We start from the raw sequence: 20,341 nt of genomic DNA, 5'->3' as shown, positions 1-20,341 counted from the left end.
AAATCCGCCTGCCTCTGTCTCCCAAGTGCTGGGATCAAAGGTGTGAGCCACCACTGCCCTGCTTAACAAAGCTTTAAAAAAAAAAAAAAGATTTCCTTTTGTGTACGTGTGAGTACACTCATGAGTTCGGGGTCAGGCAGTGAGCTGGAGTTACAGGCGGCTGAACTCTGGTCCTCTTCAATAGTTAGTTGTATGTACTCTACTTAACCTGCTAAGCTTTCCAACCCGTACCTTCAGGTTTTTGAGACAGCATCTAACACAGTAACAAAGGCTGGTCTCAAACTTGTGGTAGTCCTGCCTTAGTTCCTGAGTGCTGGTATTAAAAGTACGGGCTATCTATTTGAACAAGTGATTACTTATTTCTAGTTTTCGATATAGGGTGTCACTATGTACCATTGGCACTCTCTTACTATGCAGACCAGCCTGCGAGTGCCTCCCAGTGGGCTAGGATTAAAACCTTGCCCCACAGTGGCGGGCTCTAATTTTTATTTTTATTTTTTTGAGGTAGGGATTTAATTCGGGGTTTTGCGTACCACTCGTGCTATCTCTAGCCCATACTGTCGGCCGCTATGATTTAATTTTGTTTCAAGGAATAATCCAAAGCCAAATGCAAAATGTGACCAGGTTTTACCTGCGAGATAATCGTCCGCGGCTTCGTAAGAGGAGAAAAGACACGTAGAACACTCTTATCTTTTTTGTTGTTGTTGTTCCTAATTCCTGAGAAATGCTGGTTTCAGATTCTAGAACACTAGCCTGGGGGATATAAAATGACACAGAACCTAAACCAAGAACCGACTTGGACCTTAAATGAACATCTCAAACCCACTCCCCGCCAAAAATTTAGGAAGAAAGCTGTTGCTAGGAAACCGAGACTGGGCTCTCGGAAGTGACATCATCACAGGGCGCCGGGGGTCAAAAAAGGGAATTTAGGGAGGAGATTCTCTCCCTTTGCCTTATAAGGTGTTTTCCCATGATTCTTTCTTTCTCTTCGCCATCTTTCCCCCGGCAGGCCGACATCTATCACCATGAAGTAAGCGGGCGCCTGGTATCCCAATCCGCCTCCATCCTGAGGCAGAGCACCCGGGCATGGCTCCTTTTTGCAGTGCACATACTAACGAGCTTCGGCTTTTCCCTACAGGGTCGAGCTGTGCAGTTTCAGCGGGTACAAGATCTACCCGGGACACGGGCGGCGCTACGCCAGGACCGACGGGAAGGTAAAGGCCGGCTGTGCCGAGCGCTGCTCGGGACCCTGCGAGCGAAAGAACGGTCTGCTGTCTCAGGGCCCCGGGGACCGCATGTGGGATGGGAAACTTGAGTGAATATGGATGGAGTGTGAACCAGGCTGGAAATGAGTGCTCTATGTAACTAATAGCCATGGGAACGGGAAATGGGCTTCAGATCTTTTGGAGTCTGAGAGGGCTCAGAGCCAGATTTCTTCACAGTTTAGCGCCACCCGACCCTTGGCGTCTAGTGTAGAGTTGTTTGCTCCTGAGAAAAGACGAAACACTGATGCCAACTGTCATTTGTGTCACAGATATCTTGCCTCCTTTATATATTAATATATTGAGATGAGAGAAGTGGAATAAAACTGTATAAGGACTTCTGTCTCAGTCCATACTTTGTGTAAAAGGAGTGACTAATTTGAATATGAATTTGTTAACTGCAGGTTTTCCAGTTTCTTAATGCAAAATGTGAGTCCGCATTCCTTTCCAAAAGGAATCCTCGGCAGATAAACTGGACTGTCCTCTACAGAAGAAAACACAAGAAAGGACAGTCGGTAAGTGGAATACAGCTAGCTTGCTAGACTCTTAAAATTAGACTGTTAGATTTTGACATGTTAGATTTTGGTTAAACAAGACTGCAGTGTGCTCTTAAACTAAGCCATCAGACAAAGTAACTTGTTAGTGTTCCCTTGTGTACCATAGGCTTCAGAGTTGTGTGTTGAAATTTGAAAGGATTCCCCTCTTTAAGCTTCATTTGGGTTGAGGCCCTTAGGATGGTAGGTGTTGCTTTGGGTAGAAGTGTGGTAGGACGGCAGCTAGTAGATAGGTTTGGCATGTGTGAGCCTTGTTGATTCTAGCTGGGTAGTGTAGTAAATAAGTGGTACCAGATGTGAAATATGTCAAGTGGGCATGATGGCCCATTCATGTAATCCCAGTGTTATGGGAGGTAGAAGCAGGGGCATCAGTAGTTCAAAGTCAGCCTAGGCTACATAAGACCTTGTTTCCAAAAGCAGAACGTATAGTACAGAGTTAGTGAAAAACGGTTAATTATATTTAATAGATCCTGTTGGATGCCGAAGGTGGGGGGCAGGGATCTTACAGGTATTGGTGAGAAACAGAAATCCTAGAGTAAAATGAGACAGCTGTTGTAAACCTTTTGGTTAACTCAAAATGTTATTTGTTTTGGTTTTTGAGACAGGGTTACTCTGTAAAAAAATTTTTAATTCTAACATCTGACAGTTCCACTCTTGGTATTGAAAGCAAGTAATCAACTAATTTGGTATTGAACTCTTGGAATGCTGAAGCAGGAGAATTGACTTTAAGGCCTGTCAAGGCTACAAACCCTATCTCCATAAAAGGAGGTGGTATGATCAGTTGAATGCTTGAAGCCAGAAAGCGCTTGGCTTTGGAGTTCTTAAAAATAGTTGCACATATATGTGGCATTTTGGTGACAGGACCCAAGTCTAAATAAGAAGCCACTCCATTTCTCATCTACCCTGAAAGTGATTTTTTAAAAACACAGTATTCCCAGACAGCAACCCCTTTCATGAAGCCAAATGTAGGTAGAGTTTTCAGTTTGTGGTGATTGTTCCTCAAAGGCTCAAGTTTTTGGTTAGGGATATTCAGCCATAAGATACATATGCATTGGGATATTTTCCTCTTTAAAGGGTGAAAACCAGCCAGCTCTGACAAAACTGTAGACTGAAGAAACAGGTTAGAGCTATGGTTCTCAGCCTTCTTAATGCTTTAATACAGTTATATGCAGTTCCTCATGTGGTAAATCCCAGCCCTGTGAGATCAACCACCAGAGGGGTGATACAACCAGACAAAGGGATGACTACATTGTTTCACTTTTATGAGGTGCCTGAAATAGGCAGATTAATAAAGACTGAAATGTAAGGAGAGAGGAATGGAGAGTAATGGTAAGAAGGATTTGGAGTAAGAAATCATGAAACAAATTCTGTCATTTTTCTCTGTAAGACAAACTTAGTATATTTTTCTTTTCGATGAGAATAACACCCTTATTTCCTGTAAGGGTAGTTTTGCATGCATCTACCTTAGACAGTTCTTCAAGAGTACTTAGTTATTCTTGGACTTAGGAGGTGCATTGTGAGAACTTGTTTCTTATAATAACTATAGGTTTCCAGTATAGAATTGAAAGCAAACTTTGGATTTCTGGATACTAAAGCTTGGTAGTTTTCTTGTCACATATGTTCTCTGCCTAAGCCTTTTTCATAAGTAGATTTAAGTCTGTAAGCAGTCTTGGCTAAAACATTTTAATGTTTTGCTTTTTGGACTTATTTTTCATGTGTGAATGTTTGTTTGCATGCATGCTTATAAGTGATCCTTGCATGTGCTTGGTACCTGCAGAAGTCAGAAACAGTGTCAGATCCTGTGGTTCTAGAGTTGTGACCTACTATCTGGGTGTTGAGAACAGAACCCGGGTCCTCTGTAAGAGCAGCCAGTATTGTTAACTGATAAGCTATCTACCTAGCCCCTAAAATGATTTTTAAACTCCCTAAGTGAGCCATTCTTCCTAAATGTTCAAGACTTTTTGTCCCTTTTCAGTAGTAAAAATGGTCATTATTTGTGATACAACCTTAAAACAGTTTATAACCTGGAAAGCAATTTATTTCATATAATTGGCCTGAAATTAACTTGTTGGGTATAAAATTTAAGAGCTCTTTGACCAAGGGGCTGGACATGGTGGTGCCTGCACACCTCTAATCCTAGCACTTGGGGGCAGCAGAGACATGACTGTCTACAGAGTTCTAGGACTATAAAGAGAAAACGTGTCCCAGAAAGCCTCCTTCTCAATAAAGTTCTTTGACTTTAATTTTTACTTCATTGAGTAAGGTTAGTAAATCCTAGTCTTCGATTTGTAGGAAGAAATTCAAAAGAAAAGGACCCGCCGTGCAGTCAAATTCCAGCGAGCCATCACGGGTGCATCTCTTGCTGATATAATGGCCAAGAGGAATCAGAAACCAGAAGTTCGGAAAGCTCAGCGGGAGCAGGCTATACGGTAAGGATTGCTCTACCATGAACATTCCAGCTATGGGTCTGACTTGAGGTGGTTTTTGTGGTACACAAACCCAATCTCATGGGACTGTTGGTTGTTAGAAGCATCATACAAGCAAATACTCTAAATAATTTGTTAAACTTAAGTAGTTACTGTACAATTTAATGTTTAGCTGACTTGATAATGGAATTGATTAGAAACTCTTTGGATTTGTTTTTTGTGGGGTTCTTTGCCAAGCTCTCCCAATGAAGCCCTGGCTGATTTAGATTTATGAGCTAACTGCCACAGCCCCACCACCTATATAATGTCTGCTGTCATTCTTGTCTCTGGATTTTGGATTTTATTTACAGGATTTATGATGGTGATCCCATTTGTCTAAAACTCTAGCTTTATACCAATAAGTTGTGTTCTTAAAGAGTAAAGTGTCTTGTTTCATGTTACTTATATGACACTACAGGGCTGCCAAGGAAGCAAAAAAGGCTAAGCAGGCATCAAAGAAAACAGCAATGGCTGCTGCCAAGGTAACTACGGGGATCTTGGGTTTCTTAAAATAGGAAATTTCATCCTTAAGGCAAGGGTTAGCAAAATGCACGTTCAAGTTTCTACTGGAAACGGTTGTAGGTAATTTCTAGATAGAATGGTTGTATCTCTGGTTTCTAGTGAGTTTTAATTTTAGATGTAATAGAAAAGGGGAATTAAAGCTGGCTTTGCCCTTTTTTTGGTAAGTGGGGTTCTTTTTTCTGAGATGAGATGTTACTATAACTCAGGCTGGCTTGGAACTGTCAACTAGTCTTACCTAAAGAACAATCCTGCTGCCTAGCTCTGGTTCATGAGTGTGTATCCCTGTGTACTAAGCTTGCCTGTTGTGTATTTAGACATTGTTTTGAAGTTATACTTTGAGTAATGGTACAACAGTATGAGTTTGCCCAGCTTTTTCTACTAGTTAAGAATTTAAAGCCAAAGCTTTAGAGGTGGTGACTCACACCTTTAATACAAGCACTTGAGAGGCAGAGGAAGACAGATCTCTGTGAAGCCAGCCAGAGCTACAGAGACCTGGTCTCAAAAAATAATTTTTTAAAGCCAGAGAATTAATACCAGTTTTTCATTCTTTGATGGGCAAGATGACTGCTAGTAAAGGCAGTTTGTACCAGCCCTAATTTGTTCTTGGGGACCTATAAGGTGAAAGGAAAATTCTGGACTAACAAGTTGGCTCAGCAGGTAAGACCTGTTGCAAAGCTTGGTATCCTGAGTTTGCTCTTTGAGAACCATAGTAAGTAGTAGGAGAGCTGACTCTTACAAGTTGTCTATGATCTGTACAGTGTGCTGTGGTGTGCTTTGTCCAAAATAAAAATACATCATTTCGTTTATCGAGACAGGGTTGTCTAGGAACTCACTCTGTAGACCAGGCTGGCCTCGAACTCAGAAATCTGCCTGCCTCTGCCTCCCAAGTGCTAGGATCAAAGGCATGAGCCACCACTGCCCCGCAAAATACATCATTCTTAAATGGCTGTGTGAGCCTCCAGTCCCAGCACTTGAATAGTGGAGACAGGATCAAAGCTAGCCTGGATATCCTTCAGAAAACCCAAACTTTGTTCAGGATCCCTCATTTATCTTACTGTCCAATCTATAACAATATCTATTATATGGTGGAAGAGAACTTTAAAGCTAGTTACTTTGAAATTGTTAATGCAGTTAAATTAAGACAGTGAAAGGTATGTAAAGAATCTGAACAGTAAGGGCAAGGTAACAATTCCATTGAATAATGTGATTTTTTTTTTTTTTTACAGGCCCCCACAAAGGCAGCACCTAAACAAAAGATTGTGAAGCCTGTGAAGGTCTCTGCTCCCAGAGTTGGTGGGAAACGCTAATTTGGTAGATCAGAGTTGGAAATAAAGATCTGTCTTTAACTCTAGGTGGTGCTGATCGTTTTTGTTTTTTTTGTTTTTTCTCAACAAAAGCATGTATTCTTACTTGGGGCAAGGCATTTTAGCCACAGACTGTATGCTTAGCTTGACTGAGTTCCTAGGTCCAATCTCCATCTAAAAAATGTTTATTCCTCACTTGTATGGTGACACACATTGAATTCTAGCACTCAGGAGGCAGAGGCAAGTTCCGGGACATCTCAGCTACAGTGCCTCCTAATACAACCTTAGTTGAAGAGATGGGAAACAAAATGATTTGGTTGAGAGCTGTGTCTGGAGTGTGGCTATGATCCCAGCACTTTAGAGTCATGAAAAGAGTTCAAGGCCAGCCTTGGTTTCATGTAACCGCTTAACTCATCACTCCTAAAAATTGAGGGTTTTCAGTGCTAGGGATCAAACACAGTCACATGCATATGGGAAGCATTAAAGACTACTTTTCTATTGCAAAGCTTCTTCAGTCCTTTAAGTATTAATGTTTTGCCTTCTATGATCAGTACCTCACCATTAGCAGTTAGTTTAGAACTATTCAATCTGTTCCTCCACAAAGAGCTTCAGTGAAGACCACTGCTGCCTCATGTTTTAAGATTCAAGACCTCTGAAGCCTCAAGACTGTCTTGTCACCTGTCAGCATTATATATAGGAGTGTACCTAAACATCCTGCTGGACTTTTTTCTGTTGAGACTCTCACTGTGGCCTGGAATTCTACATCTGAGATTAAAAGTATGGTGCCACTACTGCCCCCCCCCCCCAACTCCCCCTTTTTTTGAAAGCGTAAGAGACATGTTGCCTATTGTGGCCTGAAACTCAGTAATCTTCCTACTTGAGTGCTTTGATTACAGTTGTATGCTACCGTGTTTAGCTTTCGATATTGCTTAAATAATGGTATATATATTGTACTTGTTTCCTGGGCTGCGTTACAAAGCCATGTTACATTTTGAGTTTTCTTTCTAGTGGGATTGAGTCTGCCTGTAAGCTGGAGGCCTCAGTTCAAGGTCATCTTGTGTATATGATGAAATTCAGTCGACCTTGGAGTAAATGAGATCCTCTCAGCTGACCCCCTCCCAAATTACCCAGCTTCCATCCCCCAGTTTGTCAGCATGCTAATGTGTAAATAAAAGACGAAGCAGGTGAAACTGTAATTTCAGCATTCAAGAATCTGAAGTATGAGTTCAAAAAAAGAATCTTTAGTATGGGGTGGAGAGAGATGACTCGGTGGTATGAGCACTGATTGCTCTGCCAGAGTTCAATTCCCAGTGACCACATGATAGCTCACAAACATCTATGATGGGATCCAATGTCCTCTTCTGGTGTGTCTGAAGATAGAGACCATGCACTCACATAAAATAAATCTTTTTTAAAAAATGAGGGTATGAGGGTTGTTAAGGGTTTGAGATCAGTCTAGTAGCAAGATCTTTTCCTCAACCAACCATTAATTTGTGTAAATATTCTAGTACATGGAACGCAGACCTTTGTGAGGACAGTCTTTTTGAAGAAGAGTTGACATGGTCCATGTAGTCCACAAAGGACTAGAAATAAACACAAGTTTAAAGTTTGGTTTTTCTTAGGAAAGTTTGATTTAAAAAAAAAAAGCAAGAAAACAAGACTAGTAACAGCTCCTGTTACCTGCAAATGCTTAGTAGGTGGGTGTTTTTCTTAGTAGTATTTGCCACATCCTTTTATGTGTATTGTCAAGATTTTATTCAAACATCTTGTTAGCGTTTTTTTTTTTTTTTTGGTTTTTCGAGACAGGGTTTCTCTGTATAGCCCGGGCTGTCCTGGAACTCACTCTGTAAACCAGGCTGGCCTCGAACTCAGAAATCCGCCTGCCTCTGCCTCCCGAGTGCTGGGATTAAAGGCGTGCGCCACCACCGCCCGGCTGTTAGCGTTTTTTTTAAAAGTAGTAGAAAGGTCATGAATCTACACCCTGTGCAAACCTGTATCTGAACCTTTTGGGAGGCGGATGTTCTGCATTTTTACTCTTCATTCCCATTATATATTATGGAAACACTCTAATCATTTGTTTTTGAGCCAACTGCCACCTGCTTGTTCCCCACTTGTGGTCCCATAAACGTTTAAAAGCCTCATAGATAACGTAGGTATCCTCCAGGCAGGAAAAACAGAAAAATAGCTTCAGCTAAAATCACTGGATTGAGAAGCCTGGAACCTAGATTGAACAAATGAGCGCCAAGTGTCCGGGCATTTGCATGGAAGCAGCTGATTGAGACCAGGAAGGGTAAATCTGGGTTACATCTTCATGTAGTTTAATCATCTAAAAATAATCTAGACCTACATAGTCATCACCATGGTGATGATTCTAGAAAATTACTTAGTTTGGAGATAATCTTTTTTTTCTTTTTTGGTTTTTCAAGACGGTTTCTCTGTGTATCTCTGGCTGTCCTACTCACTCTGTAGACCAGACTGGCCTCGAACTCAGAAATCCGCCTGCCTCTGCCTCCCAAGTGCTAGGATTAAAGGCATGCGCCACCATTGCCCGGCAAATAATTCTTAAGTGGATAATTCCTAAGATTGAAGCACTTAATGCTTGATAATACTGCGACAGTCTTTGGCCCAGAAGCTCAGACAGTGGCAAACAGTTGCTACAGTTTCAAAATCGGTGGTATCTAGTATATCTAGTCTCAAAGTATACAGAAAAATCGACTCAATTACCGTTTACGGGGAGGGTCTTAGGGAAACAACACCGAACAGCTCAAACACGTGGCTTTTCAGAGAGCGTGGGAAAGGAAAGGGAGGAGGTGGGGGAGGAAACTGCCAGGACTTAAGATGTCCGCTAAAGACCCTTGTATCCGCCAGAGAGAGCGTACCCTCTTCCAAAATGTCCTCCTGCAGTATTGACGTCACACCGCCGGCTCCCTCCGAGCCAGAAACTGAGAGTGCTCCAATCAGGTCACTGGCCCCGCCTTTGCACGCGCGTCACTTCCGGTGGTGCAGCAGCCATTTTGTCAGTCGCCAGCGGATCCCGCGCGCTGCAGAAGTGCAGTTCCCCCTGGTTACCAGGTCGTCGGTTCTTCTTCGCGCTGCGGGCGCCCTCGAAGAGCGCCCACCAAAGGCGTAGCCTTTTCTCCTTAAAGTGTTGCCGCTGCTGTTGCACCTCTACTGAGCCAGAGCGCTGTCTGCCTTTCCCTACCACTGACAGGCGCCCTAAGGGCGCTGCCACCAGCGATGTCAAGCGAGGAAAGCTATCGGGCCATCCTGCGCTATTTGACGAACGAACGTGAGCCTTATGCACCGGGCACTGAGGGCAATGTCAAGCGTAAAATCCGCAAGGCTGCCGCCTGCTACGTAGTGCGCGGCGGGACTCTCTACTACCAGCGGCGGCAGCGGCACCGCAAGACGTTTGCGGAGTTGGAAGTCGTGCTGCAGCCGGAGCGGCGCCAGGGCCTCATAGAGGCGGCACACCTGGGCCCTGGAGGCACTCACCACACCCGGCATCAGACCTGGCATGACCTGTCCAAGACGTACTGGTGGCGAGGTGAGCGCTGGCCCGGGGCGAGGGGGAGGCCCGGCCGCAGGCTTGCGGGGCATGGCCCGAAGCGAGGCCTGCGTGCGCACCCGCGAGCCTGATGTCTGGGACGGCTGTGCCCTAGCCAGGTGGCGTTCGGCTGCGCGGCAGCCGCGGGACCGAGCGGAGCGAGTGGGGGACGCGAAAGCAGCCGCACTTCCCTACAGGAAGGAGGCCCTGGAGGCTGGGGGCGGACCCTCGCCCGGGGTGGGGCTTCGGGGGCTTCCCTCGGGGCCGGGCCAGCCGGCGGAGGGCGTGGCGCGGCCTATCTGGGCCCGCCCCCTCAAGCCCCCGGGGCATGGTAGGAAGCTGAGAGGCTGAGGCTGACCTACCTACCCTCTCTCTCTGTCCTTTCTGCTTTAGAAGGCTGGCCCAAACCCTGGCTACGGTCTCCAGAGAGTGCCGCTCGGATTTGGCCTTTGGGCTTGGTCCAAATCTCTCTGATTCTGCAACTGCGACATAGAAAAAAGGAGTACTGTGATTATTAGGAGTAATGGTTCGCAGTCGTCGTGAGTCCTGGTTTTAGAGCATTAGGCAGCCTTACGGAGACTGTCGGATCCTTCTTTTTCTTGGGAGATGGGACAAGACCGAAATACCATAAGGGGTTTTATTAGGAAATTTTGTCGTATTTTTTCTTGTTTTGAGTATAGCAATCCTCCCACCTCAGCCTCTCACGTGTTGACATTACAGCCCTGACGCACCAGTCACGGTGATGATATGGGATCCTGTTTCCTAATGCTGTACTACCGTTCTTTTTACTTTGTGAAAATGGCCCCGGGAACTGTGTAACACTGTGTATGTTGAGAAAAGGTAACTGATTTATTGACTGATTATTTCTCTATTTGAGGCAGGACCTCACTAAATTACTCAGACTAGCCTTGAGTTAAGGATCTGAATGCCTCACTAGCTGGGATTACAGACCTGTACCACCAGACTTGGCTGATTATTTGGGAGTCAGAATATAATGACCCTAACACTTTTTGATCCCTTGGAAAGCAAACAAGAGCAGAAAAGCTTGACCTTTTTCTTTTTAATTTTTGAGACAGGGTTTCTCTGTATAGCCCTGGCTGTCGTGGAACTCACTCTGTAGACCAGGCTGGCCTCCAACTCAGAAATCTGCCTGCCTCTGCCTCCCACGTGCTGGGATTAAAGGCGTGCACCACCACTACCCGGCTCAACAGAAGTGCTTAGGAACAGGTTTTTGTTGTTGTTTATTTGTTTTTATTTGAGAAAATGGTCTTTCTATGCCAGGCTAGACTAGAAGTTTTCTAATTATTTTCAAGTTAGGACATATTATGTATATGTATAATGAACTGTCTTGAGAAAATAGCCCTATTCTAAAACAAAGGATCATATATGTTTTATAATGTATATTATATTTATACACTTACCTTGAGGTAGTTTTAAACAGTAATTTTAGTGTGCCTGCATATGACTATCCTATCACAGGAGTCAGGTGTGGGATTTTGTGACATGTTGATACTTAAAGTTTTAGACTTTAAAAAATATGAAAATATTAATTTCAGGTATGGGTGTTTTGGCAGCATGTGTATCTGTGTACTGCTGTGTGCTTGATACTTATGAGGGCCAGAAGAGAGCATTGGATCCCTCGAAACTGGAATTAACAGGAAGTTGCGAACCACCATGTGGGTTCTGGGAATTGAACACTGGTCCTCTGGAAGAGTGCTCTTCAGATGACTCCATAATCAGATGACTATTGAACCATCTCTTCAGAACCAGTTTTTTTTGTTTTGTTTTTAAAATTTTAGGCTGTGAAGGGTACTCAGTGTAGAATTTCTTTCTCTCTGACTCTACTCTATGAAGAGTCTTTTATTTGTAACTTGATATCCAAAGCACTATCTCAGGGGACCTTGTTGGGAAAATATAGAAACTTGCACTGAAGAGCATAAAAACCGTTTGTTTTCCTAAATGTAAAAGGAGATTTCCTGGGAGGTGGAGCTTGGTAAATGCTTGGAGCGTCAACATAAAGAGACAGAAAGACTAAGCACAATGTAGATATAAATGCCTCAGCCTCATTTTTATGATATGTAGTTTAAATGTTTCTCATTAGATAATAGTTATTTTATGAGAAACATCAGAAGAGCATCCAGCCATCATATTGTAACTGTCTTAACCTCAAGATATGCTCTTAGCAGTGATTACAAGATGCCCTCATAAAATATGTTGTTAATTTTTCTGTGCTATTATTTTATCTTCTTTAATTTTAGTTTGAGACAGGGTCTCTATAGATCTGGTTATCCTGGTCTGTGAAGATCAGGATGGCTTCAAACTTACAAAGATCTTACCTCTGGCTGAGTGGGATTAAAGGCATACCCCACTGTACTAAGCTTAGTGCTGTTTGTTTGCTTCTGGCTTTTTTTGAGGGGGGAGAGTCTTTGTTTTGTTTTTGATGAGCTGTGAGTATATCAAAGTTCTAGATGAAAACAGAATAATTCTTGTTGAGGTCTCTGACAACTGATTAATATTGTGTCTAATTCAGAGGAGTAAAAATTGCTCTTACACATAGGAACCTACATGCGCTGGGATTTAAACAGTATTTTTGAGGTATTTTGTCTCATCACATAAAATCTTAACAGTAATTGCAAGAATATTGAGTGCATAATAGAGTAAAAATTCTGCCATATTTGAGGGTTTATAAAAGAGATCTTGGGGCTGGAGAGATAGCCCAGTGATTAAGAGCATTTTTTGCTCTTTAGAGAACTGAGGTTCAGTTCCCTGCACTGCCCAGTGGCTCACACCCATCTGTGCCTCCAGTTCTAAGAGATTGGAATTTTTCCTGATTTCTGTGGGCACCAGACAAACACATCGTGCACATATGAGTGGGCAAAACACTTAAATTTATTTATGGTAATTCTTAAAAGAAATTGTTATTATTATTATTTTGTTTTTTTCTTTTGAGGCAGGGTTTCTCTGTGTTGTCTTGGCTGTCCTAGAATTCACTCTGTAGATCAGGCTGGCCTCAAACTCAGAGAGATCCCCCTGCCTTTGCCTCCAAAGTGCTAGATTAAAGGCATGTACCACCACCATCTGGTTTAAAAGACATTTTTAGAGAAGTCATATGGTGAATTAACATTAGAAAACACTAGGTGACAAATTTAAGTAGATTTTATCTGATTTTTAAAAATCTGGTTTCTTCATTTCCCATTGGCAGAGCTACTCCTGACTTTAATTTTGACTTTTTTTTTTTTTTTAAGAGTTGAGCATAAGAGTAAAGTCATAAAATAGTTCCAGACATTCTTGTAGTAGACAGGGACATGGACATGGGTTTTCTTGCCATTTTCATCCTTGTTCAGATACTTTTGATGAAGTTTCTCTAGAGCTCCTTGAACACAGTCGGCTATTACCTTTTTTTAAATTTTAAGATTTGTGTGTTTTGTCTGTATTTAAGTATGTACATGCCTGATGTTCACAGAGGCCAGAGGAGGGCATTGGCTCCTGTTACAGATGGTTGTAATCCACCATGTTTGTGCTGGGAAACAAACATGAGTCCTCTGCAAAAGCAATCACGTGCTTTAAAGCTCTGAGCCCGCCCTCCCTCCAACTGTCCTTATTTTAATTGTTTTGGAGGATTGTGTATGCGTGTATGCAGTAGATGCTGCAAGAGCAGTGCAGCCCCAGAGCACGCGTGTTTTGCCTTCACAGACTGTACACATCGGTACAGCAGGCTTTACTCAGGGTAGGGAAGGATGGTAAGCACTTGTAAGCACGGGCTGATCTTGCAGACCACCTGGGTTCAGTTCCGAGCACTGACATGGCAGCTTGTGCTCATCTGTAACTGCAGTTCTATGAGAACCAACATTCTGTCATGGTCTCCAGGCACACATGTGATACACATACATACATGAAGCCAACTACTCAGACACATAAAATACAAGTACATCTTTTTTTAAAAAAAAGGAGTGACCTTTAAGAAAATCAGGTTTTAAAGTTGCTGCACTAAGGCTGGTCAGATGGCTCATCAGATAAAGACACTGGCTGCGAAGCCTGAAAGCTTGGGTGCAGTGCGTCCCTGGAGCCCTCACTAAGAGGACTAACTTCTGAACGTTGTCCTCTGACTTTCACACATAGTAAAGTAAGTACATTTTATAAGAAAAAAGTTTCTCGGCCGGGCGGTGGTGGCGCACGCCTTTAATCCCAGCACTTGGGAGGCAGAGGCAGGTGGATTTCTGAGTTCGAGACTAGCCTGGTCTACAGAGTGAGTTCCAGGACAGCCAGGGCTACACAGAAAAACCCTGTCTTGGAAAAAAAAGAAAAAAGAAAAAAATAATCTATTCACTGCACTAATAAATTCAGAAATAGGTTTTTATTTTATAGATGGTGGTATATGCCTTTAAGTTTGAGACCAGCCTGGTTTACAGAGCGAGTTTCCAGGCAGACAGGGCTACACAGAGAAACCCTGTCTTGAAAAACAAAACAAAAACTCACTTCTACAGTGATCTGCTGAACCTAGGACTTTGCCAAACCTGTTGGTTCACAATAGACTTACTTGCTGTGGTTTGAATGTATTAACCCAAAATTCGTATATTAGAAATTCAATACCTTGTTAACAATGATACCTTTAAGTAATTAATGTCACTATAACAAAAGTGGGGTTCATTATGGAGAATAGGTTTGGAATGACAGAGGAGTCAGCCTCTAGCTGTTGGTTGCCATATTTTTTCTGTTATGAAATGCAGGTATGCCTTCATCAAATGTTGGCCTTTAGTTTTTCACTTCCCGGCTTCAGGAACTGATCAAATAAACTCTCATTACAAATCATTCAGCCTTTGATGCTCTATTATAAAACAGTACCAAATTAGTGCATGTGTACACACACACAGCTTAAGGTTTAGTTTATAAGTTTATCCAAGAAGCATTTACAAAAGACATAGACCTAGAGACTAACAGAGTGGTATGATAGTATCCGAAAGACTTAAGGTTAATAATAAATTTATTTCTTTAAAAAAACCAAAAAAAAACCAAAAAACAAACCCCAAATTTGCTGAGTGCTGGAGGTGGAGTTTAAGACCAGCCTGATCTGAAAGAGTAAGTTCTAGGACAGGCAAGACTACACAGAGAAACCCCATCTCAAAACAAACAAACAAACAAACAAACAACCCTATTCTTGTGTATTTACGTGCGTGTGTGCCATGTGGGTGTGCACTCCCACAGAAGCCAGAAGAGGGATCCACTTCAGTTGATGCTACAGGCAATTGTGAGCTGCTGCTTGATGGGCTGGGAAATGAATTCAGGTGCTCTGGAAAAGCAGCAAGCACTCTTAACTTCTGAGCTACCTCTCCAGCCCAATAGACTTAGTTCTGCATGAAGTATAGTGGCAGCTTTTTAAAAATAATCGGGAAAAATTACTTCTTATTATAGCTTGAGCCATATTAACTCTGTATAAGTCAAGATAGTCGAGTATTTCTTTCACATATATTTAACAACAAGAGTATGTTATAGGTTCTTTTTTTTGTTTTTTTTTTTTTTTTTTTTTTTTTTTTTTTAAAAACTTTCTTGTTCTTATTTATTTATTTATTTATTTTATTAGTACACTGTCGCTGCCTTCGGACACACCAGAAGAGGGGATCCAATCTCATTACGGATGGTTGTGAGCCACCATGTGGTTGCTGGGATTTGAACTCAGGACCTCTGGAAGAGCAGTCAGTGCTCTTAACCGCTGAGCCATCTCTCCAGCCCCATGTTATAGGTTCTGAGGAATGTATTAGGTTATTTTATTATTAGGTTATTATTAGGTTATTTTAGAGTTTTGTGAACATAATGTACTTATAAGAATCTAAGGGTATATTACAATAGCATTGTCATATATTTGATTCATAGCTAACAGAAACATAATTATGTAGTATGTAACTGTATTTTATTTCATGGATACCTTGTAATGCACACAGAAAAGGACTGGGATATATAATCATCTCATGCCAGAGTAAATTGAATACTTGGTAATAAACAAGAAAAAGTCTTATCTCAATGTGGAAACAAACCAACATTTATATACTTTATTTTGAGATAGTTTTGATTATTATCTCACATTCTGAAGAATTCACTCTACATTTTTTAATGAATGTGAGCAAACATCTGAACATAAATTAGTATGTACATTAAATGATATATTCAGGGGCTGGAGAGATGGCTCAGAAGTTAAGAGCACTGACTGATCTTCCAGAGGTCCTGAGTTCAATTCTCAGCAACAATATGGTGGCTTACAGTCATCTGTAATGGGATCCAATGTCCTCTTCTGGTGTGTCTGAAGACAGTGACAGTGTATTCATGTACATAAAATGAATAAATCTTTAAGAAAAGTGATACATTTTCAAGTAGGAACACTTAAATTTGATGTTAATTTTGTTTTGTTTTGTTTTTGACTGAAGGTATATTAAAGCAAGTTAAAGATTACATAAAACAATGTAGCAAATGTCAGGAGAAACTTGATCGTTCCCGTCCAATATCAGATGCTTCAGAAATGTTGGAAGAATTGGGATTGGACCTTGAATCTGGAGAAGAAAGTAATGAGTCAGAGGATGACCTGAGCAACTTTACTTCACCTCCAACCACAGCTTCCAAGTCCTCAAAAAAGAAGCCAGTATCTAAACATGAACTTGTGTTTGTAAGTGGTACTTTATTTATATCCTCCTTTCAGTCTTCAAGGTTTTTAATTGTTACTTGTTTGTCTAAGAAATCAGCACTGTTGACTATGGGAACTGAAGCTGAAAGATATGTATTTGTTTAAAGCAGTGGTTCTCAACCGTCCTAATGCTGTGACCCTTTAATACCGTTCCTTGTGTTGTGGTGACCCTCTACCATAGAATTATTTTTGTTGCTACTTCAGAACTATAATTTTGTTATTGTTATGAATTATAATGTGAATATCTACTATGTAGGATAACTGATACTGGACCCCTGTGAAAGAGGCCAGTATCCACAGGTTGAGAATCAATGGTTTAAAGTAAAGCTTATTGTTTAAGACATGTTAATTGTTTACTATATTATAAGCTAAATGAGCTAAATGTAAACCAGTTATTACTCTTCATTGAACATAATGCTTCACAATTAATGTAGTATCCTATGTGTTTGTAATTAGTATATGAATTTTAACTCCTCCCTTCTGTAATGATACATTGATACAGGCATACAGAATATTTTTCTGAATTAAATTGTGGGTCACATAACAAGTTAAAATTACTTAAACTGAGACTTCTGCTTGGTGGGTGTTTTTGAGACAGGGTCTCATGTAGCCAATGCTGGCCTTGAACAAGTTACATAGGTGAGGAAGACCTTGAAGTTCTGATACTCCTGCCTCTGTTAGTGCTGGATTACAGTTATTTTCCACAGATTGTGGTTTATGAGGTGCTGAGATCGAACTTAGGCCTTCATACGTGTTAAGTAAACACTATCAACTGAGCCACAGCCCTCTCTTCCTTTCTAGGTTTTTACTATTCTTTGTGAGACAGAATCTCTTTATGTATCACTGACTGTCCTTGAACGTTCTGTCTAAACCAGGATAACCGTGAACTCAGATCTCACCTGCCTCTACTTCCCAAATGTTGGAATTAAAGGCATGTGCAACCATGGTTTTTAGTTGTGTTTGTTTACTTATTCATTTTTTTTTGGGGAGGTGTCTATATTAATGTCATACATCATCAAATTTTTGACCAGAAAAACAAGGCAACAAAAAGGATAGGATTTTTATTATTTATTTATGTATTTATTTATTTATTGTATAGGATCAAGTAAAACATTGTGGGTGGATACTAGGGCTCATGTCTTTAATCCTAACTCTTGGGAAGCAGAGGCGGGAGGAGTTCTAGGCCAACTTGGTCTACATAATGAGTTCAGGCTTAGCCAAAGCTACATAGAGAAATCCTGTCTTTTAAAAAGGCAGGAAATAGTAATGCTATCTTATGTATATAGATAATAAAGAAAGAATAACAAATTGTTTGCTTGCTAAAAGTAATGGGTATACGTGGGTGATATATATAATATACCTCTTATCTCAAACATATTTTGACAGGTTGACACCAAAGGAGTGGTAAAACGGTCTTCTCCAAAACATTGCCAGGCAGTTTTGAAACAGCTGAATGAACAGAGACTTTCCAACCAGTTCTGTGATGTCACATTGTTAATTGAAGGGGAAGAGTACAAAGCTCATAAATCTGTTCTGTCAGCTAATAGTGAATATTTTCGAGATCTTTTTATTGAGAAAGGAGCAGTTTCTAGTCACGAGGCTGTCGTGGATCTTTCTGGTAAGACTTTTCTAATACCCTTTGCTGTTTGTTAATAAGTATATTCTAGAAAATAAATAGATATGTATCTTCCAAACAAACAGAATTGATGGCAAAATGGAGGCCTGTTTTCTCAAGGGAAAGGCCCCTTTAAAGCAAGGCTTTTAATAGTGTTGTGCAAAGGCTGTCATTTATTTTTGTTTGTTTTGTTTCTCTTTGTAGCCCTGGCTGTCCTTGTCCTCCGAACTCACCCTATATCCCAGGCTAGCCTCTGAACTCAGAGATCTGTCTGCCTTTGCCTCACAAGCACTGAGATTGAAGGTGTGGGCAACCATGCCCGACAGGTTGTGGAACATAGGATTTTATATATTGTACTTGTATGTGTAATTTTGTGTGTGTGGTAAATGTACTTGTTAGTGTATACATACATGTATATTGAAGTCTCCGTCAGATGTCTTTTTTTTCTATTGCTTCTACCAGTTCTTTACACCTATATTTTCCGAGATTAGTTCTCTCAGTCTTTTACCCCATTTGGGCCATTGAGGTTGCAGGAGTCTGTTTCTATGCCAGCACCATGCTTTTTGTTGTTTTTGTTATTGTGGCTCTATAATTCAGAGCAGGTTTTAAGATAAACTGCAGCATTGTTCTTTCTGCTAGGTATAACTTTGGTTATTATCAGGTGTTGTGTGTTTCTTATGAATTTATGATTGTTTTTCTAGTTCTGTAAAAATGTGATAGTGTCAAAATCTGTTTGCTTTCACTTAGCAGAGCCATTTAGACAGTATTAGTTCTGCTACTCTATGAACAGGGTAGAGCCTTTCAATGATAATAGTGTCTTCTCTTTTTTGTTTTTATTTTCTTAAGAGTATAAGTATAGAATCATGTCATTTGCAAATAAGGATAATTTTCTTTATGACTTGTACTTTTTTCTCTGGATTCATTGATCTAAGACTTCAGGCAGTATATTCAGAAAGAATGGAGAGTGGACAGCAATCTCTGGTCTCATTCTAGATAGTCCTTCTTTTGTACAATGTTGTCTATAGATTTGTTGAAGATAGATAGCATGCCCTTTCATTCCTAGTTTATTTGAGGCTTTTATCATGAAAGTATGTTGAACTTTGTTAAAGGTCCTTTCTGCTATCAATTGAGATTACTATGTGGTTAGTCTATTTCTTTCCAGTTTTAGAGAAAAGGGTCTCTATAATGCCCTAGTTAGTCTGAAACTTGCTATGTGGACCATGCTGACCTTAACTCACAGAGATTCACATGCCAGCCATAGCTTCGTGAGTGCTAGAATTTAAGACACAGACTACCATGCCCTGCTCTCATGTTGTTTCAGTTATAGCTGTGTGCTGTATTGTGTTTTTATTGGTTTGCATTTGATGAATCAATCTTGAATCCCTGGAATCAAACCAATTGGTTCACGAGGCATTAATGTCTTCTTTTTGTGGGTGAAGCATGGTCTTACTATGTGGTTCTGGTTAGCCTGGAACTCACTGTATAGACGGGCTGGACACAAATTCATAGAGATTTGCTTGCTTCTGCCTCCTGAGTGCTGCAGTCAAAGATAACATTCTTTTACATTTGGTCTCTTAATGTGTTCAGTTTACAACAATATTGTTCAGATTTTTTTTCTTTTCCTCCCCCCATCTTTTTTTTTTTTTTTTTTTTTTTAAAGAGATAGGGTCTCTAAAAAAGCATAGATCTGGCTGTCCTGGAACCCACTTGAACCCCTGCCTCTGCCTTCCAAGTGCTGGAATTAAAGCTATGTGTCACTATGCTTGGCTCAGAATTTTTGTATCTGTATGTTCACCAGGAAAATTAGTCTATAGTTGTGTTTTCTTTCTTTATTTGTTTTGTTTGCACATTCTTACCCAGTTTTATACCAGGGTAATGATGGCCTCATAGAATGAGCAGTGATTCTTCATTTTCTGTTTTATAAACCATTTTGAGAAACATTGGTATTAAAGTTGATAGAATCTAGTCAGATTGTGGCTTCCTTGCTTGTGGTTGCTCTTGTCTGTAGGTATGTATGGGAGCTCGGTTTTAATATAGGCTCTCTGTCATGGTAGTGCCCAGCTGCTGCTTTCTGAGTTATTCAAACTGACAGTCATTGCCACTGATTTTTGCTGGACATTTGTCTTGAGAACAGGGCTCCCCATCTCTTACCTTTGGAAAGTATTCCCCGCAGGGAGCTGCAGGGTTGAAACTGTGCTTATTTTGTGGATTTAGAACTTCTCACTTTGGACTTGGGTATTTTTTATTTTATTTTATTCTGATTCCTTTCCTCACTAGGTCACATAGAAGTTGCTACCAAGATACATAGAAGTACCTTGCCTTAGTAGCTCTGTTTGTTTTTGATGAAAATGTTTTGTGTGTGTGTGTGTGTGTGTGTGTGTGTGTGTGTGTGTGTGTGTGTG

At 41.0% G+C, this 20,341-nt stretch overlaps 2 protein-coding genes across 3 annotated transcripts in view; both read left to right on the top strand.

The window, feature by feature from the left end:
• Nucleotides 1–973: 973 nt before the first annotated feature.
• Nucleotides 974–6,154, top strand: Rpl24 (ribosomal protein L24). The gene is made up of 6 exons (XM_028760262.1): nt 974–1,030; nt 1,139–1,214; nt 1,667–1,777; nt 4,109–4,245; nt 4,700–4,763; nt 6,030–6,154. The coding sequence occupies exons 1-6, from the start codon at nt 1,026–1,028 to the stop codon at nt 6,108–6,110; spliced, it is 474 nt and encodes a 157-aa protein (XP_028616095.1). The 5' UTR covers nt 974–1,025; the 3' UTR covers nt 6,111–6,154.
• Nucleotides 6,155–9,137: 2,983 nt separating this feature from the next.
• Nucleotides 9,138–20,341, top strand: part of Zbtb11 (zinc finger and BTB domain containing 11) — a 32,694-nt gene continuing 21,490 nt past the window's right edge. The window contains exons 1-4 of one of the 2 annotated variants that reach the window (XM_028760286.1): nt 9,594–9,654; nt 10,375–10,494; nt 16,071–16,306; nt 17,711–17,942. In XM_028760286.1, the coding sequence (XP_028616119.1) occupies nt 10,482–10,494; nt 16,071–16,306; nt 17,711–17,942 (481 nt within the window). In that variant the 5' untranslated portion in view covers nt 9,594–9,654; nt 10,375–10,481. Of the gene's footprint in view, nt 9,655–10,374; nt 10,495–16,070; nt 16,307–17,710; nt 17,943–20,341 lie in introns of both variants that reach the window. The other variant, XM_028760285.1, reaches the window with a different exon arrangement.

This window comes from Grammomys surdaster, unplaced genomic scaffold (genome assembly GCF_004785775.1).
Source record: "Grammomys surdaster isolate TR1022 unplaced genomic scaffold, NIH_TR_1.0 126398, whole genome shotgun sequence".
Classification (NCBI taxonomy): domain Eukaryota; kingdom Metazoa; phylum Chordata; class Mammalia; order Rodentia; family Muridae; genus Grammomys; species Grammomys surdaster.
The sequence above is the reverse complement of the archived record's forward strand: the minus strand, read 5'-3'. Positions and strand labels throughout refer to the sequence as shown.